This window comes from Xiphophorus couchianus, chromosome 15 (genome assembly GCF_001444195.1).
Source record: "Xiphophorus couchianus chromosome 15, X_couchianus-1.0, whole genome shotgun sequence".
NCBI lineage: Eukaryota > Metazoa > Chordata > Actinopteri > Cyprinodontiformes > Poeciliidae > Xiphophorus > Xiphophorus couchianus.
This window is the reverse complement of record NC_040242.1, coordinates 22,893,567-22,915,665: the sequence shown is the minus strand read 5'-3', so window position 1 is coordinate 22,915,665 and position 22,099 is coordinate 22,893,567. Positions and strand designations below refer to the sequence as shown.

General features: G+C 43.4%; 1 protein-coding gene across 2 annotated transcripts; it reads left to right on the top strand.

Moving 5' to 3' along the window:
• The first annotated feature begins 164 nt into the window (after window positions 1-164).
• On the top strand, window positions 165-20,935 carry LOC114158457 (uncharacterized). Of its 2 annotated transcripts, none has more exons than XM_028039954.1 (23): window positions 165-824; window positions 1,049-1,135; window positions 1,310-1,430; window positions 1,528-1,630; window positions 5,757-5,870; window positions 5,945-6,061; window positions 6,623-6,783; window positions 8,070-8,216; window positions 8,319-8,421; window positions 8,966-9,091; window positions 9,187-9,369; window positions 9,543-9,781; window positions 10,842-11,678; window positions 12,347-12,443; window positions 12,553-12,660; window positions 12,931-14,013; window positions 15,240-15,371; window positions 15,713-15,841; window positions 16,524-16,716; window positions 16,870-16,994; window positions 17,219-17,409; window positions 19,372-19,505; window positions 19,624-20,935. In XM_028039954.1, exons 1-23 carry the CDS (start codon window positions 809-811, stop codon window positions 19,854-19,856), a joined length of 4,779 nt encoding a protein of 1,592 aa, XP_027895755.1. In that variant the 5' UTR covers window positions 165-808; the 3' UTR covers window positions 19,857-20,935. The 2 variants fall into 2 exon arrangements, with proteins under 2 accessions (XP_027895755.1, XP_027895756.1); XM_028039955.1 differs by having other exon boundaries at window positions 166-824; window positions 15,240-15,362.
• The last annotated feature ends 1,164 nt before the right edge of the window (window positions 20,936-22,099 follow it).

Here is a 22,099-nt window from a genome sequence, read left to right as displayed (position 1 = left end):
TCAGGTGCAGGTTTAAGCTTAGCACACCTGGGTGAGAATGTAGCGGCTGTTGGGTGAGAAGCAGGGAACACAGTGGGCAGATCACCAGTCCAGAAACACAAAGGTCACACACACACACACACACACACACACACACACACACACACACACACACACACACACACACAATGAGCAGACAGAGGCCAGTGACTGAGTAATCTCAGCTGAAGAAAGCAGTTAAAGGAGACAGACCAGACTAAAACCATCTTCAATAAGAAACAAGGTTTAGTGTGTTGCAGAGCAGCAGGTGTAGGCTGGACAAGTTAGATTTTGTGATACAAAAGTTTTGAATCAAGATTTTTTTTTTCTTTTGGGTGAGATTTTCTTATAAAATGTTGCATTTCAACGGTCATTGTGTAATGACTATTGATTTGACTTTCCCGTGACCCGTTGATTCCTCCGCGGGTCAGTTTTACACCTCAGCTCTCCTGACTGAGTCCCGATTCCAGCCCTGCATGGTCCGGTCCGGGTCCGGTCCGGGTCCAGGCCGGGGGCCGGGTCTGCATCTTGGCCCGCCCCTCTGAGGCTTCTCTCCTCCCTCTCCGGTCTATAAAACATTGGAGCATCTCGCACTAAGCGGTGTTAGCCAGACATCGGTGCTCGGTTGGAAGATGGCGGAAAGAAGCGTTCAGACCCGCCCCAACTGGCCGTGACCGGTGGAGGACAGGACCTGTGTGTGGTGTCGGTTCCCTGAAGCAACAGGTTGTGGTTCAGCCCAGAAACAGAAGCCTGCAGATGAAGGAAAACTTCAGCGGTTGAGGAGTTGAACATGAGCCGCCACGCAGGTACGGACGCCTGGCAGACAGGTGGTTTGTGTCCGGACACACCGAGGCCCTGACACGGTCCACAGCTTCGTCGTGGATTGTCTCCCCCCCTCCGGTCGGGAGTTGTTTGCAGTCTGTGGAATGTGCTGCGTCGGTTTCTCTGCTGCTCATAGAACAGGAACGACTGGAAAGTCGGGTCGGGCGTGTTTCCAGTAGAAATCCTAACTTTGCGCCAAACTTTGCAGGCATCCAGACGCCGGTGCAGGACCGCGGCTCCTCTCCGCTGCTGCCCTCAGACCGTGTGCTGGGTTCTGGAGCTGTCTGGCTCCCTGGTATTTCTGCTTTTCATAGTTTCTTTTTTCTTTACTTTGCTGTTTACATAAAGTAATCAGAATATGGTTTATATAAGCTGATTCTGCAGGTGTTTGGGAAGACTGAGTTGAAGTAAAACCTACAGTGACAGATGTACCAGTGTCAACTCTTTGCTGGTTCTCTGCTCTGTTCAGGTGTGTTTGACCAGCATGGCTGCCCTCTCATCATATTTCCAGCGGATGGTCAGGACAGGCTTTTGGAACTCGGCAAAGCAGAAGTTGTGGACTTCATCCATTACTTCCATGCTTTGCTCACGTATGTTGTGTTCAGACTAAAGCATGATGACCTTGGGATTGATTGTGCAGACTGAGCGGTCATGGTGGAATAACGGCTTCCTGTTTTTTGTCTGCAGTAAGAAGCAGGAGAAACGGAGTCTGGTGTCTGTGGTTGCTGATCTGAGGCAGGCATCACCACCAACCACCAGGTTCATCACAGAGACTCTGCTCCTCCTGGAGGTACGTGTTGGTGTGGATCCTGTCTGGGTCTCCACTGGTGTCGGAACATGTTTCTCTGCACAATATATTCCTTTAGTAAATGTTCAACCTCTTAATTTTTTCCCATGCTCTTAATCTACAGATGATCATCTCAGTATTTCTCTTTAAGCTGTCAGATCGACTCTCTAGACATGCCTAGTGTCGACACTTGTGTTTTCAGAGGTTGTTTCATTTCAAGATGCCCAAAAATGTGAAGACGTTAGAACTTTATTTTAAGAGCAGATCTGAGGGACCATGCTTCAGGAATGAACAATAACAGCAAAAATGTCAGTACAGTACAGTTGGGGTTTAGTCAGTGAAACTTCATGTAGACATTTATACGCTGTTGGCAAACGAGACAATTTGTTGCCAGATCTTGTTCCAGGCAGCGTTCTGTAAAGTGTAATGTTGTATTTAACAGGAAAAAAGGTGAGTCAAAATATCTTTCCTTTGCTCGTGGTTTTTAAAAACACCCAATTAAATGAAGTCCAGTGAGTTTTTGGGTGTAAAATTAATTCCAAAGTTGACTTTGATCAAATTAAGTGGATTTAACTTTTTCTTTTAAATCTTGTATAGTTATACTAAGCCCTTGATTTAAATAAGTTGAGGGCCTTTTGAGGTATAAATGTTTTAAAAATGGACTTGATTTACGGTGCAGGGTAGAGTGTGTGACCTAGAGTTATAAAGATCTTTGCTTGTGAAAGTCATGCAGTGTCTCCCAGATCTAGTCTGCTTTCTGAACTCAGTGACAAGCTCTGCTGCTACATGAGGGAAGAGAAAACTGTCTTTGCATCACTAGATCATCAATGTAACGATGTTCTGCATTAAACTAACCACAACATCCCTGCTCTGGCAAATCGCTAACCCATTCTAATCTTTCATGTTCTAGTCTCATCACCCAGCCTGTCTCCTGCTTGTAAATGCTCTTAGGTTTCCGGGGCCTTTCTAACGTGCCTGCTGGCGATGTTGCAGCGTTCCTCTGGAAGTCTCCCTGATGAGACCTTTTCATCCTACTTTAAGACGCAATCCAGTTGGTACATCATGTTATTGTAGGACTTGATACCAACATTTGACTGTAATCACTTATTCTCGTTTTATGTAATGTGCAACAGGTTTAAATCTCATGAATATATTTCATTGTTCTGGGACAGTAGAGAGGCTCTTCTCAGTTTACTGCAGGTTTAAAGCTTGCGTTGTGTTTTCTGCACCCAAGGTCTTCCTAACCATCTATATGATTTTAGCGGTCTGTCAGTAAAGGTATTTGCATTCAGAGATGACATTATTGCGTTGCTCAGTGCTACAAAACTTGTGAGACTGAGGAATGGTTTTAGGATCAAGATGTTTTTTTTTTTTTTTGTTCAATTCACATGATTAGCATCATGTGGCGTCTTCAGGCCTCTGAGCCTCTATCTGAACTGCTCCTGCTTTAAAAAAGGCGTATTCATTCAAAGCCCTGCTGTAAGCAACAGCTTCACATAGTAAGCTGCTAAAGGAACTGTTATTGTGCTAAGGGGATGGTTTCTAATGTGCAGACTATTTGATGAAACCTACAGTATATAGGTCTAGACCAGAACATGAGAGTCAGAACAAAATAGAAATGTAGATCGAGAAAATGGGGAGGATGTTGCTTAGTTGATTGCTACTGTGTTTGAATTTTAACTTTACCTTTCTTTATTCATAAGAACACTTTTGTTTCAGTAACTGAAAACAGTTCCTGAAACAACGAAAGTTTCAGTAACTTTTGTTGTTACTGAAACAATAAAAGTTGTTTCAGTAACAAAACAACTTCTGTTTTGTTACAACAAAACAATCAGCAGAGAAACAACTGCTGATTGTTTTTCTTAAAGCATACAACCAAGAAAAACGATCGACTGCTTATGTAGAGAACCTATGTAAACAGAGGGTGATTCTTCACTCTGCCGCCATACTGGAAATTTTTTTTTCTTATATTTATGACGCATCAATGATGTTTAGGTAAATGATTTTATTTATTCTCACTTTAGTTTTAAGGCTTTTAGTTTTAAGAACACACAGAACAGATGTTTATTATATTGTAATCTGTGAACAAAATACAAGTATTTCTGAACATACCTAAAACTCTGAATATAAATTGTCTATATAAATTAACAATTAATACTTTACTGAGAGACAAGTGAGGCTAAGAAAATCAGGTTTGGCCAAAGTCCGTAGTATCCAACACATCAGCACAGTTCTGTTAAAATATTCTCTATCCAGAACTGCACAGCATTCTGGGAGATGTAGGCAGAGGAGAGGCTTTAGCTGCTCAGCCTTTCTTGGTGAGCTAAGCAAGATGTGTGGCGTCAACCAATTCACTCACAACTAACTGAAACTTGCTTAAAAACCTGAGTAAGTTTCAGGTTTTGCCACCGTGCCTCATAACTGCTTAAAAATAAAATAATGGTGTGGAATGAAAACCGTGATTAAAACGGGTCATGCCAACAGTTTGGCTGTATTCAGATATTTTAAACAAAATCAATAATTACCAACATCAACAATTATCTATCACCTGACATGAAATGCGTATATCGTGATACGTTTTCTGGCCATATTGTCCAGCTCTATTTTTATCCAATTACCAACGCTTGGCCCTGATGTTTGTAATGTGGCAACTTGATGAAGCTTACCTGAAATTGTGTGTGCTGTAAGTAACCTTAATGTGGAGTAAGAACACAACTTCTTTGCCAGCACTAAAACGTCTTAAACATTCCCCTTGATCCGACTTTATTGCTTAATATTTGGAACCGTGGTCAAAATGGACTGAACAACTTCGTTCACTTCCTCTGCCTTCCGCCGCTAATCTACAGATGACAATTCTCAAACGACACAGAACGCTGACGTCTGTCGTTCAGAAGTACATAAATTGTTAAACCTCCTGGGAAGTTTGTCAGACATTAAGAAATGGCTGACAATTTCCTTTATTTAAACTCTAAAAGGCGTGAATATTGTGCCTGAAAGCAAATCGGACAAATATGTCCATTTAGATTCAGTTGTCCAGTTTAGTCTGAGGAACTTGTGCGTTGGTTGGTCAGACCACGTCTCAGCAATCACAAAACCGGAAACACAACAGTCTGACTTTTGCTTGAGAAATATTTTAATATTAAGCAGGCTGTATTTCCTTTTTAAAATTTTTTTGCTTTTAAATGTCAGTTATGCCACTGTTCCTATTTCATTGTACTCTAAAGAACATTCTGTGAAATCTGTTATAAAATTGACTTTGTCCTAAAAGCTACATAGTATTCAAGCAGAGTGCATTCTTTCCTATTAGGAGACTCTGCTGTTGTAAAACAGCTTTGTTATGGAGCAGTTTCCTGTGCCTCAGTTATGAATGAACATTGTTTTTTGCACAGTGACTTCAACGACTTGGACTGCTTTACTGGCGTGGATTTTCTTGCAGCCTGAAGTTGTACATTCAGTAATTAATTCAACAGTTTGAGCTGCTTTACTCTGGGTGGATCATGTCTACAGTAGTCCATTATGGAATTTTTGTGGTTGGGGGTTGAAGGATCACATGCTTGGTTATCATCAAAATACCTCGGTGGAATTACTTGAAATGAGTATGATTAAGTGGGAGGTGCAAATAGTTTTCCATAAATGAAAAGCTACTTTGAATACATTTCAGGCCTAATGGCAGCCTTTGGCTTTTGACATCGTTTGCAGTGTTACATTTGGCAATCAAAATGATTTGATATAAAACTTAGGCTAGAAAATGATTTATTCCGATTTTCATTTCCCCAAGTTCCTGTACTGGCCCATTTAGGACAGACTACCCATTCTGTTGGTCGTAGTCTGTGAATTATTGAACCCTGCCATGGAGGTGTACAGTTTGACATGAATCTGAAACTACTAAAAATATTGTGCAGTGCATGTCCAGCTCTAGTTGTTACTGACAGGAAGGTAAGAAGTCTGGGCAAAATCAACCTGGTAGTAAAACAAAATGAAACTATATAATTTTGTTAAACCTTGATTCAACTTTCTCAGCGACTTGTCTACTGTCATGGAAGCAAAATCTGATGTCTGAAACACAAGGTTTGAATTTAATGGTTCAGTGACGTAAATGCTTCTAATTTATGAACCTTCCTTTTCCAAGGAACACAAGCGAACCGTCCACAGTGTTTACATCATTCAGCCCAAAAGGAAGGATGCAGCAAAGCTCTTGCTAAAGCTCCTGGTCGGGTCAAAGTCCTGCGAAGCGTCTTTCAGGGTATGTACAGCGCATCCTACTGAGGGAAGAGCTGCTTTTAGTTTTGATATCTAACACGGCTCTGTCTTTGTCAGAATATCCTCCTGAAAGAAATTCCAGAGCTGTGGAACTCCATCGACCGGAGCCAGCTGCCAGCCTCTCTGGGGGGTTACTTTCTGTACTGCCACAGTAGCTGGGTTAGCTTTATGAAGGTAATGATGAACCGCTGAAAGAACGAAGCCAGTGACAGGAGAACTCTTCCAATGCCTCTCAGTAGAGCTAGTGAAACTTGAAGTACCTAATCATTTTGTCTTACTGGCCTTTCACATCAATGTTCCACAATAATTGCATAACAATAGAAAAACCTATACAGTGGCTTGCAAAAGTATTCATACCCCTTGAAGTCTTCCAGAATTGTTCTTGAATCAGTTCATCCTGTGTTTAACTTCAAGGATTTTATTGGTGCATATATTGTCTTGATGGGTCAGTGTGTGGACTGTTGGTTACCATGGTGAAGCTTGTTCAGAGACTGTTCATTAACCAGTGAAAGGAACTGGCCTCAGGCCTGCATTCAGGCTGCTTATTGCGCTGAATAAATCTGAGCTAGCTGATTGGTTACACGTAAACCATTAATTTCTGTCAGGTTTTGACTTGTAAGCTTAGAAGTATGAAGAACAGTGTTGTGGTACAAACTTTTTTTTTTTAGTATGCATCTGTGATTTTTCCAGCCATGGTGTTGCCATGGTGACGTGATCCTCTGCTGGTCCCTGCAGGAGATTGATGGCTTCGTTCAGAAGTTCCTGTCAGTGGTGCAGCGTTTGCCGTCGTGCATCTCCACGCTGCAGGTTCTGTCCAGGCTGCCGCTGCCCTCCAGCCTCAGCCAGCTCCAACACTTCTGCAGCACAAATGAAGCAAAGTTCCTGCAGCTTAGGAGGTCAGGCCCTCTCCTTATACTGTCAGGTGACAGAAAGGTGACACTTTGACATTATCTGGATCATCTTCTTTAAACAATGAAACTAAATTTGTTAGGATTTTTTTTTCTTAAACAAGATGAGTCGAATGCACCTTTTCCTGCTGAAAAAACTGTAATTTGGTGTCATCTGTCTTCAATTCATGGGGAGAAAGTCAACCATATTGACTTAGTTTTATGACAGCAGGACATGACAGTCCAACTGAGACTTTTTTCTTCTCCCAAAGTTGGAAAATTATATCACAATTCTTTACCATAACTTTGTGTTACAGGAAGGAATTGTTACAGAAAAGGGTTAGTTAAAACCTTCAGGGTTTAACTAAATTGCTGCAGAGTTGTCCAAATCTCAAGGAAGCTTACTCCCACACCAGAATAAATTACCAACCAGTTTCCACAAAAACGAAAAGTTAAAAAACTCATACAGATCCTGACTCCTTTGGTTCATCTTTATCCAGGCTGAAGTCTTTGGAATCGTTTTGGTCTCCTGTGAGCTGAAGCTACTTTGCTCTGTATTGATGTCGACAAGGAAAAATCTGAAAGGATTTATCCTGGTTTTCGTTTTTGTGAAAATGTTTTAAAGAATGACGCCCGTACATCAACCTAAGTGATACTAATACTGGCAGGATACTATAAATGATTTTAAAATATTTGCTTCTGGAGACTCAAAAGTTTCTCTACATCTGCTGAACTCGCACCATGCAGACTGACAGCCTACTAATAGTCTAGGACATTTATATCCCACTGAAGATCTTCAGCATCTGCCAAAAACTAACTTGGTGTTGGTGACTCTCCAATGGGAGCTGGGGACAGAGGAGGGGTCAAGTTTACTTCTGCAGGTGGATAAAAATGTCTCAAACCTTTTGTACCTAAAGTCCAAATGGTGGGGAGAATGGGAGTGTCTGAGACACTTTCCAATGGACAATGCAAACACCTAGTCTTTAAATATGTGGTCATCATTTACTGATTTAAACAACAAAAAAAATCAAAGTATTGAAAATGCTGCCAATAGCTATGATGGTTCTAACCAAGAACCAAAAGAATCAATCTATGACCAATGTTAAGCTGAACTTTTTTTTTTTTTTTTTAAAGCAAACTGGTTTCAAAGTTATAGAGGGCTGCAGTGATGTTTCACAGATCAAACACGCAATGTCATTTTAGTATTGGCTCATAATGTTTGGAATCTGACTTCAGTCACTCCTCCCTCTGGAGCAGCGTTTACTAACTGAGCTGCTGCGTGTGTGTGTGTGCAGGGAGCTGGGCTTGGACGAGCTGCAGAAGCATTGTGAGGCTGTGTGTGAGAAGCTGCGCCACCCTGACAGAGAGCCATGCTACCAGGCCATGGCTGGCACCCCCTTCTTCACCCAGACAGCCTTTGACATGCTGCAGAACCACAGCAGGTACACTAGTTCAGAGTTGTTTCCACAGATTGAACTGTTCATGTTCATAGTTCTCCAGATGGATTACTGCTTCTGTGATTTTTTTTAATTTTTTTTTTTCAGAATCACTGCAGCTGTGGAGAAAGTGGAGCTGCTGTGGCAGCAGGCCTTTGCTAAGGCCCATCTGCAGCTGCAGGTGTTGCAGCTGAGCAACAGCGCTCTGCAGGTGAGTCTGCTTGTTCAGCAGTCTGCTGGCTTTGCTTTCAGAAATGAGCGTTGGTGGCCTGCGGTGGTAAAGGTTCATGAGGGCTCTAAAAGCAGAGGCAGTTTCTGGGAAGAGGAGTAGACGTCCAGGAGCAGCATCGCTTTTGGTTGCTGCAGCTCATTTTGGGGAAAACGACTGCTCTTCATCACTATTATGAAGTGATTAAGGGCTAAGTGAATATTATATTATCTTTGAATTTGAAGATTTGAAAATCTGTTTGAAATGAAGCATGTTTCTCATCAGGACGTTTGTGTTAATGGCCTTTAACTCATCAGTGGTTTAAGTCAACAGCTCTGCCATCTGTCTCTATGAAGGACCAGACTGTGATTTGCAGCAGACCTCATGTGGTGCTGATAAAAAACTGAACTCAGGATGAAATGTTCAAGAACACCAATATTTACATTTTCTGCAAGCATGATGACTAATTCTGGCTTCTAAGGAGATTTTCTTTTCTCAGTGTGACATTATGCTCTGCTGCCCAGGATGATGGTAAATATGTTTACAGATTATTGTGAAGATGGAATCTCTTCAAGAGAAGCTTCAGCCGTACAGAATGGAGATGGTGAAGGATTCTACAACGGCAGCTTTGCTACTGTCTGAATTTGAAACGTCCATTTCCACTCCGGCTATGGTACAGAGCTCTGTCACTTCCTGCTGCCCCAGCAGTAGTGGTTCTGTGTGTCTGAGGATCATGATGTTGTGAGGTTATTCCCTCTCCCCTCCCAGGCTCTGATTCGCTGTGCTGAAGATGTGATCCACACGTTAGAGGAGATCTCTCCGGTGAAGTCGTGGCATGAGGAGAGCTGCGCTCTGGAGCTGGAGAGGCAGAAGGAAAACCTTCACTCTGCTGTCCAGGTTGTCCTCCAGACCCTCAGGGCTGTGTCCAGCTACCATCACTACTACAACAAGGCAAGTTGCCATCATGCAAAGACATGGGGTTATAAAGTGTGTGTGTGATTTACAGTATTCGCATCCTCTTGGACTAAACAGTTGTCTGGGTATCTGCTGGTGTTGAGTCATGAGGTATAGATCATGAAACATGTTTGTTCTCATCTTATAATGAATGAATTGTTGTGATTTAGGCCGACAGGTGGTACAGGCTGGTCCTCAGTGACCGCTTCCTCCCAGAGCTCCTCTCAGGAGTTTATGAAGAGCAACAGAGCAACAGTTTGAGGACAATCCCTGCATGGAGGCAAAGACTTTCCACGTTCCTGAGGAAGAATCCTCCTCCAGAAATGGAGGAGCTACTTCACCTGTCCCGTCTGTCCACTTCCATCCCAGATAATGAGGTGCAACAGGCGAGCAGACGCCTTTCCCAGAGGTAAACGTCACATTACACTAGGAGTGTTGCTCAGTGTTTTGACTCTTTATTTTCTTTAAAGCAGCATGATGGTCCACCATAATGCAAATGTGTGCTGTGGTAAATGAAAGCTAGTTCCATGTGTAGCAGCTGTTCCTTGTTTTCCCACCCGAATCCTTGATGGCAGCTGGGATGGGTGATGTACACAAAGGATTTGTCTCAAAACCTAAAATGTATTGCTTAAATGACTTCAAATAGAATAAGTAAAATTATTGGCAGTTTATCAGTTCCAACACTGTTCCACAAAGGACACACTGCTCTAAAAATCCACGGGGCCACTGCATCAGTTAGTTGTAGTATTAAACTCTCCACAAAAGCTGCATGTTTGTTGACCCACTGAAAATGCATCGTCTTTTTATTTGGGCTTCAAACTTCTGTCACAAACGCAATATAATAATTCAGGTTTATTGACATCTTTAAGTTCAGGTTGTTGAAACAAATCTCGTCCTCTCCTCACTCAGCTCCTTCAGACTAGCAGCAGCAATTGGCAAACACCTGGTGGAACGGTGGATCTGCTGAGCTACAGGAGCTGCTTCTCAGAGCAACATTGGTAGAAATGTTAAAGGGTTAATAGAGGAGCCATGTTGGGATGACTTCCTGAGGGCGGAGTTTCAGGAAGAGCAGGAGTTTTTAAAGAAACGGATCAAATATGAAGCTCAAGTTCAAAGTCCATTTTTTAAAAGTTTTATTCATTTTCTTAACTGAATCGCATTTTAACCTGATTAGTAACTTTAACTTTGATAACAACTGAGGGTAACATAGTGGTGTCATCTGCAAATGTCAGGAGTCTGAAGGGCCTTTATTGCTGCTGCTTCAGTCAGAGCTTGTGATACCTGAACATAAGTGTTCAGGTATCACAAATAATACAGCTGAATTTGCTGTCAGCTGTATTTGCTGAAGTCACTGTGACTTCAGCAATTGTCAGTGTGAGAAACGGCATTCTGTTTCTTGCCAACAGCTCAGATGAGTTTAGTTGTTTTCCTGGACCAGACCTCAGCTGTTTCTCTCTTTCAAACGTCAGGTGCATGATTCTGAGGACGCTCCTGATGTCCTCTGGACCAGTGTCAGTGGAGCAGCTTCAGCTCGCCCTCCAGTGGCAATATGAGATGCTGCATGAAAATCGGAACTCTGAACTTTGTCTAAATCATTCGGATGAAGACAAAGGGACGTCTGAGGGGGACCATGCAGTCTGTGGAAGCGGCTTGGAAGCAGGGAGTCATCCTGCCGCGTTGCTCTCGGCTGCTGCTGTCGGGCTGGCGGCGGCGGATCGGAGCGCCCAGGTGGAGGCTCCAGGAGGAAAAGATGAAGTGGAGAATTTCCAAAAATTAACTAGGATCTCGGATCCTACGACGGCTGCCTCAGGACAGCCCAGCATGCAGGAGGGGGGTAGCTTCAGTGTTCCAGGAAGTGAGGTCGGCAGAAAGCTTGGCTCTGCCCTCCCAGCAAACGTCTCTAGCGCTAGCATCCAGATTATCCCTGAAGTACAAGCAGAATCCCTGAACTTGGAGATCATGGTGAAGCGCTCCGCTGCCCCCCCCACCAATCCCTGGCTTAGCTTGCCAGTGGATGATTTGGAAAATTCATACACAGTCACCATTACCCCAAAGCCCACTCCCCAGAAGAAGCTGAGCCCTGAGTGCAGCGGAGTGGGGCGACAGAAGGGAGGGTCTTCACAATGCCTCACACACACGGAGGCGCTGAGCTGCATGACTCTGCAGCATTCTTGTGAAGATGATCTTGAACTCAGCCCCATCAGTAACGTTCTGTCCAGCACCATCACTGACGGGAGAGACACGGAGGCCCCCAACCTCCTCTGGGACTCCTACGACCTGCAGGAGGAAAGACCAGGAGCAGACAGGTAATGTTCTGGACCATGTGGACATGCAGCCACCTCAGCTTTGATGTACAGCAGTACTTTTTTATAGTGGCTGGATTTGAGCAAAATTCCCATTCAAGGTTTCCCCCCAAAACCTGCTAAGCCCAGCGGTTGGGCACTAAGGGAGTCATTCATCCAGCGGCTCATCATGTTTTTGAGTTAAAAAAATGTTTAAAGTTGACAGAAAATTTGAAAATATCCCTCGATAATTATGTTGGTGAAAGATTTTAAAATGAATACCTGAACACCAACTAGAAAGTCTTAAAAAATGCAAACATTCTAAAAAGACTCAATAAATAAGCAATGCTTAATCTGGTGGGGGCACAAGTAAAGCCTGGTGGATTGCCAGGCTTCTAATACACTGGAGGGAAACCCTTCAATTCCAGCTGGTCACATTTGCATTGTAGAAATCTGTGAACTTTGTTGCCCCCTACAGTAGACTAATAGATCAGCAAAGGTTGTTCCTGTTAGGAGAGAGAGAGATGCAGTCTGCTCTCAGATCAACCCTAAGTGTGTGTGAGACCGAGAGAGATGTCAGACAGACTACACACTGAACTCTATAGATCAGTGTTTTTAATCACCTTTTCTCTTCAGATATGGATCTCAGCATGGTTGCAGTTTATCTGCGAAGTGATGTTTTCTGTTTTCAGCATGACTGATCTGTCATTGGCCGACTGGGAGATGAAGGAGCAAGAGAATCTGAGAGAAGTGGAGAGAATATTAAAACAGGCTGGAGGGATCCTGGAGGTCAGTGATCCAGTTGAAGCTCCAGGGTGCTGAACCACCACACTCTGCTCTGGGTTGGTTCCCAGCCTAACAGGAGCTCAGATGAGCATCACAGGTCTCTGTTTTGTAGGAGGAGGAGAATGTTTTGGCTCAGGAAGCCGAGCTGGACGCTCTGCTGCGAGACGGAGAGGGGCAGGATCTGTGGCCACAGTGGGGCAGTAACCAGCAGCTCCACCAGGTCTTTACAGAACACATGTTCGACTTTACTCTGAAGTAAAACTCCATCATAACTGAAAATAATATTCCATCCATTTCTGAAATAAGCAACATGCTTTGTGTTTTTAGCATCTTTGATCCATGAGAACTCGGCTCCTTGTTTCACTGTAACTGCTTCAACTCAGAGCTGATTGGTCAGCATGCTTTTTAATGCTGCTGTAACCACACCACTAAACCATTTATATGTTTATGTAAGTTATCAGACTGTTTTTCTAACGTTGCATATTTCCAGGGCTCCACTGATCTGGCGGACATTGATGGTGGCTGGCAGCAGCTCAGTCAGACCGACTCTATGACGGACAGCGATGCCTGTTCAGACGAACAGCTGACCGGCAGGCTGGACCTGCTGGGTGAGATGAGGCATGGTCATGTCCCGGATCAGCTCCTGCTCAAAGTCCAGGAGCTGAAGTTCGGCACAGGCCAGCAGCCATCGGAGGGTGCAGCTTCCACCTCGCCACATCCACCAGGCCTTCACACAAACGGGGAAGCTTTCTGGTTGCAACTGGGAAAAAGAGAAGGGGAGATTGAGAAGACCTTAAATGAAGCACCTGGTCATGAGGACATGGCTCCAGAGTCGGGGAGGTGCTGTGTATCAGACGAGTCTGGAGAGGACGCCGAGCTCCTGTCAGAGACGGGTTCCAGCACTGCAGACGGTGCTGTTGGAGAGAACTCACCGCTGTCTGAGGGTCTTAACGTTGGTCACACTAGTAGAGTTTCTAGTTCTTGTGATTTGAAGGAATCTTCTGTGGATGTCCAACCTCTGATTGTACATGGGAAAGAGCTGAATGAAAAGCGATTGACCTCTGAACTGATGCCACATGATGGAGAGTTTGATCCAGGAGGAAAACTCCTCCCACTTCCTGTTTCGGAGCCAGAAACTGCTTCACTTCCTGTGAATGGTCGCCCAGCTGAACATGAAAAGGTGCCTGGCCCAGCTCCAGCCCGACTCCATTTAAAGCCTGAGGCACCCAGTAGGGTGGCTACAGATTGCAGGAAGGATTTTCTCTATCCCAATGTTAAAGAACACAACAACAACAATAACCATTTAGTCCATGGAAATGAGGAGACCGTTTCTGAAGTGACTAATGCAGAGAAAGCGGATCCCTCCATGGTGCCTGCTGGGAAAGATGAGCAGCAAGCAGAAGTAGACCTGCAGCCAGTCCTCCAGATGGCTCCCATTCAGCCACTGGAGTTTGACCCAGGAGGAGAAGAAGAAAACCATCCTGATGGCGTTCTGAGATCTGACTCTGTGAGGATATCAGACCATGTGACACAGAGGGTTCAGACCCAGTATAGGGAGGATGACATTATCCAGGTACTCCACTTCGTGTTTTTATGTATAAATTAGTTGGTTTAGTACAAGCTCCTAAAACGCACAAGGAGTGAGTTTGGTTTTAGTACAGAGGGTTATAAACTCTGTTGGCTCTGCTGCTTACTGGTACAGATACAACATGTTGCAACCTGCAGATGACAACCCAAAACTCAGTGGCCCAGAAAATTAAAATATCATTTTTTTTCATTGATCTTATCCTCTATTATGAAGATAAATGTTGGTGTTTTGTAAAGTGTGTTAATTTCTATGGACTCAGTTTGTTGGGCTCCTTTTGCGCCGTGGGATGGAGGTGGTCGGTGTTTCTGCTGAGCCCAGCAGCTGCCTTGCTGGGCCTGGGGCCTCTCAGTTTCCTCTTGACATTCTCTAGAAAGTAAAACCAACATCTCCATACTGCTGGTCAGCAGAGGGAAGTATGACGTGCTTCCTAACCCTGGTCTAAAACATGCAGGCACACTGTTTCCCTGCTTTAATACACCTGATTCAGATGATTTCAAGTCAGCAAACGCCTGTCGATTGAAATCACCTGGACCGAAACAAGGAAAAGCCTAAAACATGCAGGGCAATGTGCCTGGAGGACCAGGGTTAGGAAACACAGCTCTAGATTCTTGTAGACGGCTGCATTGATTCGGACTTTAAAAAACCCAGCAGACCAGAACCAGCAGATATCTTGGCGCCCCAAACTGTCACTGACTGTGGAAACGTCACTGGACTTAAAGCAGCATGGATTCTGTGCCTCTCCACTCTTCCTCCAGACTTTGGGAGGTGTGTTTTGTCTCTGGATCAGGAGTGGATTGACTTGGTGCATGTAGTACTTGAAGCCTGTGTGTAGGAGACGTCTGGTTGTTCAGAACTCTGTGAACAAGCAATTTCTTCAGAAGTGACTTTTGTGTGAGGTGTGCTGGAGATTTGTCCAGTCAGCAGTTTTCCCCATGATGATGACCTACTGACCCAAAGTGATAAATGGTACATTTCATAAAGGGTTGGGAACCTTATGCATGTGTTTTGAGTTAAGTAGCTGATTAGCATAAGTTTTTAATCTTGACTTTTTTATTATGAAATTTTTATTTTATATATACCTGTAGATACTGCAGACATGAAGCAGTCTTTAAATCATTACATTGGAACCTACATGAACCAGAAGAAAACTGACTGATTTCTGACCTCCAACTTTCTATCTTTTTTTTTTTTTTTTCTTCTCATGGTTGTAGATTACAGATTTCAATGTCCCCGTCATCCTGGATATGGGATCTGGTTTGATGAAAGCAGGATTTGCGAATCAAGACCTACCATACGTTACATTCCCAACAATAACTGGAGTTCCAAAATATGAGGTGAGATGGGTAGGTCCGTTTGGAAATTTTCAATTGATTAATCTTTTATAGAGATCTGGAATAATTCTAAAGTCCTCCGACTGTTCAGAGGAGATGGATCATAGCCCTAATGGGTGAAACTGGATGAGATTTAGGTTTAGACTAAAGCAGAGTGTTTGTCTGCAGAGCAGAATGTGGCTCACCATAAAGAATATTAGAACCCGTTCCTCATCAGAACCTTCAGTTGGGTTCCTCACTTTTCACAGGAGTTATGGATTTAAAAGCAAGGGTGAAACAGAAATGATTTTCAGTTTCTTTGGCTGAAAATTTTATTTGAATCTCTGTCTACAATGATACATTTGTCTTTGCAGGAGATAATGAGTGGGCCTGTGGAGAAGGAGCTCTACATTGGCCATGATGCTCAACACATGAGGGGGGTTCTGACTTTGAATCACCCCATTAAGAATGGGATCATTTGCAACTGGGAAGAGATGGAAAAAGTAAGAAAATGTAGAAAGCTTGCCCATGATGGTGACCTACTGACTCAGAGTGAGAGACTCTGAGAATGAATATGCTATTCATATTTCCTCAGGTTACGTTTGTTTGATGTAACATTTTTTCTATTAAGTTAGCATTTGCCTCAATGTTCCTGGGCCTGTGTGAAGCCTAAAGTCGCTGTGCTACATTTGGCAGCAGCTTCTTCCTACAGAACTCTGCTGTTCATTATAGCCTGGTAGCAGGTCAGCTCTGGGCTTTCTGCTGTGTGCTTAGTGTGTCCTGATGCTATCAACCAACCTGTATCAGCAGACCTGCAGAACCAGAGTAGAAATGTCTGCAGCAGTTCAGTTCCTTACCTGAAGGTGGGATGAGCTGCTTTCTGCTGCTGGGAGTTTAGGAACGGCTAACACGCCTTACTGTTCTACAGTTCAGAAAGTTTTATGGAATCCAGAATTTTTTTCTGTGGTCGTAAAACTGAAATGATCACCATATCAACAACTGGGTTTGGAAACTAGCCTGTGGCTAGAAAGCCTATGTTCAAAACACTGTTTTCAACCTGGAACATTGTGTAATGTGCTGTCCTGAATTAGGTACATTTCAAATGAGTTTTCTTGACACCCAAAGCTCTTGTCGTGTTGTAGGACTCGTACAGCCCAGTCCTTCAGGCTTTTCCATTCCTTTTAGATCTGGCAGTACACATTCCAGCAGCTGTGTGTGGACCCTGAGGAACATCCTGTTCTGTTGACCGAAGCAGCCATGAACCCTCTGGAGAACCGGCGGCGCATGGTGGAGATCATGTTTGAGAACTTTGGTGTTCCGTTGGCGTATGTGGCCATGCAGGCAGTTCTTGCTCTGTATGCAGCAGGGAGAACCACTGGTAGGTCCTGCAGCCAGTTGCTTGTTTGCACACCTTCTTCAGACAGACTTCTTCCTACCTTTTTTTTTTACTGTTTCCTAAAACCTAAATGTTTCACATTCTAATTTGCCTAGTTTTGTTGCTAATGCGTTGGGCCTGACGACCCATTTCTAGGTGTGGTGTTTGACTCTGGAGAAGGCGTGAGCCACAGTGTTCCTGTGTTTGAGGGCTACAGTTTGCCTCATGCAGTCCAGCGCTTCCCTTTGGCTGGTCTGGATGTCACAATGCAGCTTAAAAAGGTTTGCAACACTTTGCTTGGTGCTCTTAAAGGTGACCAGTTCTGTTAAATTATTTTGATAAACACATTAAATGTCCACTTCAGTACGAGGCCCTCTGGATCAGTCTGCTTCAGGTCTAGATTTACTCAGTAACTTTTGTCCGGTGCTTTATTGGTTTCATGAGCCAAGGTCTTCATCCTGCCTTGTTGTGCAGCCTTCAGTCTTCTCCTCTTTTCTGCCTAAAGCTCCTGCAGGAACAGGGCGTCTGCATGCGCACAACAGCAGAAGATGAGATTGTGAGGGAGATGAAGGAGAAGTGCTGCTGTGTTGCATTAAATTATGACGCTGAGCTGAACCCGGGGAGTTCATCCTGCAGAGAAGTGCAGTACACCATGCCGGATGGCCAGATTGTTACCATGGGCACCGAAAGATTCAGGTAACGATGTACCAGTGACCGACATTTGGAGAGGGAAGTTTCTGAACAAGAGCTACTAAAGAAACTGATCAGGTTGCCTGTATAGCTACCAGCAATCTGGAACTGATGGTGGAACTTGAGGATCAAACCAAGCTCTTTATGCCAGTCACTGCCTTAAGCACCATTTTATGATTTTGTGGGACTTCCTGAATGAAGCATCCAATTCAGTAAGTTTTGTTCAGAGGGTTGGTGCAGACCTGTTTTTTTTTTTTTTTTTTTTTTTTTTTTTTTTTTTTTTTTTTTTTTTTTTTTTTTTTTTTTTTTAGTAGGCAAACTGGGAACTGAAGGTTCTTGAGGAAAGTTTCAGCTTTTATCACAATATACACATAAGAGTTGTTCTCTCTCCTGTAAGAACAGAAGTACAATGATGGTTCTTGATGTCTGTTCCAGGCAGAACCTTTTTGTGTTTTCAGGAATGGGAAGTCTTTATAGTTCTCACCCACTGTAGCACACCACTTTCTGCACTTGAGTTCTTGTGATGTATGACGTCTTGTCTAGAGAGAGCTTTGTTTTTCTCATGGCTTCAGGTAGAAGAACAAATCTCTGTTCTTGGACTGTGTGCTGCCTGAAGACTGACTGTATATGTAGTGACTCCGATAATCTCCAGTTACTGGCTTTAGCCTCATCAGGACAAGAGACCAGGGACACATTTCTTAAAGCTGAACAGTTGGTTCTAGCTGCTTCTCTAACGGCCTTCTTGGTGCCAGTCTGTACATAGATCTGTTAATCTGTATGAACAGACTAAATGTAGCAGATGTCTTTGTTCCAGGTGTAGCTCTAGCTGAGTTTTCATATTACCTGTTTATCATTGAATTAGGAAGTAGTTTTGATGTAATTATGTAAAATAAACTATATGAATATAAAGAAAAATATTTATGCATGTGCAGAGCAGCATGTGGATGAAGTGGCTGTGTTATGCCAGTCATTTAACTGTTCATCAGTCTAGTGGCTGAGGGAAAAACTGTTGTGGTGGGAAGTTCTGGTCCAGATGGACCGTAGTGTCCTGCCTGAGGAGAGAAGGTTAACCAGGCTGTGTCCAGGATAAGGGTCAGTCACAGTCCAACCTGCATGACCAATCACCTTCTCAGAAGCGCACATTGCATTGTGGTCGGTCTGTCCCTGGTTGTGTACCATACAGTGATAGCGGTGGTGAAGATGGACTATGATTCCTGCATAAAACTGCACCATCAGCTCAGCTGGCAGTTTGAGTTTCCTCAGCTGCTGTAGGAAGAACATCCTGTGCTGAGCCTTCATGATGAGGAGCTGATGATCGGCTCCCGTTGAGGTCCTGGTGATGGAAGCGGAATGAGTCCACAATGGAGATGGAACGGTCCCAGAGGACAAGAGGGGATGTTGGGTCTGTGACTTTCCTAAAGTCCACAATTACCTCCACTGTCTGCTGGGTGTTGAGCTTCACCACCAGCCAATCCACCTCCATCCTGTAGGCAGACTCATCTCTGTCTGTGATTAGTCTGAGAAACTGCTGATTTGATCAGTTTCACAGACAGATGGCTGGAGGTGCAGCAGATGGAGTACAGGGAGGAAAGCAGAGGTAATGAGGGGAACCAATGCTCATGGTCCGAGTCTCTAAGGTGTTCTGCCCCAGCCACACATACTGCCTTATATCTGTCAGGAAGTTGGCGATCCACCTGCAGATGGAGTTGGGAACGTTGAGCGGAGAGAGTTTGATTGGTTCGAGGCGACTGGTCAGCTATTCTGTAGAAAAATATCTAACGGTTCAGTCAAATCTCTTGAATTCTGTTCAGATAAAATTGATGGTCTCTGACTGGTTTCACTCTGTGACATATTCCCAACCTTCAACGTCAGGCTGATGTATCCATGTGTTCTTCAACTTTCCTAACAAGCTTAAAGAATTCCATGCAGAACAATGTGGTGGTTGAGCCAATTTCTCTGTCCATCCAGGGCAGCTGAGATTCTGTTTAATCCTGAGATGATTGGACGGGATCATCCTGGGATGCATGAAAGCATCTTCAAGTCAATCCTCAGGTCAGACATTGACCTGCGGCGCAGCTTCCTGGGCAACATTATTCTTTCAGGTATCGATTTTCCTTTTCTTAGTTTCACTGTAAAATGAACTCCTTATACTGCAGGGTTTTTTTTTTATAATTTCATAAACGTTTCTGTAAATCTGACCAGTTTGGGGTGTGATTGCAGGTGGGAATACTCTGCTGCCAGGCTTGCCTGAGCGCCTCCAGGCTGAGGTGAAGAACCTGGTGCCGGCAGACATGAGGGTGAACGTCTGCGTCGCCAGCCCCAAAGACAGACGCTTCCTGGTGTGGAGTGGCGGTGCGGTTCTGGCCAACCTGTCCACCTTCAACTCTGCATGGATCAGCCGGGGAGAGTATGAGGAATACGGGCCACAGATTGTCTTCAGAAAGTGTTTCTGAGACCAACGGAATATTGCACTTCATAAATAACTTTTAGATTAAATGGAAAATGAACCTGCCGTGAGCCATTAGGAGTCATTTTTAAGTATATATTTTTATGTGTCTGTCATTTTGACTTTGGCCATCGTTGTGAATTCTGAGCTATAAGTTTATACTTGATGCCAGCTTGTGTGTGTAGTGTTTTTTTGTTTTTTTTAGAGCTGCTGTGTGTTTTATGCTTAGTTATTTACCATGATGGCCATAAGTAAAATAGTGGTTTTTTTTTTATGTCTCTTATATTTTTCAGTTGTGTCGTTAGAACGTAGTTGACTGTTTATGGTTGAGGAACTGAAGCTGGCCACTGACTCTGGCAAAACTCTCATTAATGAGGAAAACCTCAGGATTCCGACTCCTAGCAGTTTTATTAAAACGATCATTTAAAGTCGATGAAATATTTAGTGTGTAAGATTGAGGGAAGATTGCAGAACTGCCTTTTGCTTCAGCTTGCAGTCTAGAAATGTTCCAGCTGTCTGGTGAAAATGTGTTGAAATGTGCACTGATGCTCATCCTACATGTTCCAGATGAAAACAGTAGATCCCAGTGAGTGACGTATTGTAAGTTGGAGAAATGAAGCGGAGATGACTCTATTACAGCTGGTTTGTAATGAGGGGCAGGTGTTTGAGCGGTTATACTGTACAAAATGCTGCAGGATGGTTAGTTAGCCAAACCAAAAGTATTTCTTTTCTTTAGTTTAAGCTCTGTCTTGATACTAAATGCTTTTTTGGGGCGCGGTGAGCTTCTGGATTTGTTCTTGTGCTGCCCATGAAATAATTTTGACATGTCGTTTTGCATGAGTTTCTGCATGTTTGAGTGTTTATGTAAACTGTCTTTATAGGTTTGGCTTTTCCATGTTGCCTACTGTTCCAGCAGTAGTACTCGGTCATACTGTGAGCTGTTTTAAAGGAACCTGTGAAACTATTTAGTCTGTTTTATGGCTACTTGACAACTAATAGATATACTGTAGCGAACTGAACTAAGTTGAGCAATTTGTCACCCCAGTCTTGTTTGTCGCTTTTTTTTAAATAAATACTTTATTCATATTCTCTGTTTGATCCCTTTTATTATGACTAGATTAATACACAATTAAGCAAATCCTTAATTTAATAAAGTGCATTCATGTTTTATGGAGTTCAGTATTGTAAAAGATTTGTAAAGAAAAATCAAGGCCCTTTGTTTTGGGTTACCATCTTTCTTTTCTCTCTCATGGACCTTTTTTCCTGACCGTCCTCTTCTTGAGAAAAGTGTCCTCAGTCAGAGGCCTTTTCAGATTTGCTGTAACACCGTCTGCTACAAAAGACCTTTCCTGCCAACACCATCTTCTCTTTAAAGAATCTGATTTAATGAGCTACAACATAAATTTTTTCTTTGGGATTAATTTTTGAATTCATGATGTGGGATGTCAGGTCTATAGTCATTGATGACAGATGGGTGAATTTTCTTTGGTACTGGAACCAGGCAAGATATTTTCCACAGCAACAGAACCTTCTCTTGGATCAAGCGGAGGTTGAAGAGATGTTGCAGAATCCCACAGAGCTGCTCTGGCCTTCAGGACTCTGGCTGACACCATCTGGACCTGCAGCTGTGTTCCAGCTTGGTCTCAACAGATGACTCTTAATTTGACATCTACATACTGAAAAGTGGGAGGGGGAGACAAAGAACAGCAGCATTCCCTAGTTTGGTTGAAGACAAACTTATGGAAGCAGAAGAGTCCATGACTGAGATGGAAGATAGAAGCTCAGAGGTTTGACAGGAAACCTGTGGGTAAGTGGACTGGATTTCTGTTTGTCTGGGGACAGAGGAGGAGGATGATGGATTTGCTCCTGAACTGAAGAATTCCATCTATCTGATCTTCCTCTCACTTGACATTTGTGATCTTCTTCATCCCTGACCACACATCTTTGATTTTTTTTCTCCAGTTCCTTCCTGTACAACTCATTGATTCTGTATGCTCCTCAATAACTCCCTGGGTTTGCTGAAGTCCACAGTCAGAACAGACTTCTAGCAGGACATTTCAGACCACTTTACATTCCTTGTGATGGCAAGTTAGATAAATATTTACAATGTTTTGTGACCTTTGATTAAAACATGAAAATGAAGCACTTTTTATTTCTTTATTGCACATGTTTTTCATAACCTGTTTGACTTTTAAATGATTAGAATAAAGATATTCTTATTTGTCAATAAGAACATCCAGGCATGAGCAA

Coding starts and splice junctions, on each gene's coding strand:
- LOC114158457 (XM_028039954.1), top strand. Junction 15,842..16,523: donor ACTGGGAAGAGATGGAAAAA/GTAAGAAAATGT, acceptor CATTCCTTTTAG/ATCTGGCAGTACACATTCCA. Junction 16,995..17,218: donor TCACAATGCAGCTTAAAAAG/GTTTGCAACACT, acceptor TTCTGCCTAAAG/CTCCTGCAGGAACAGGGCGT.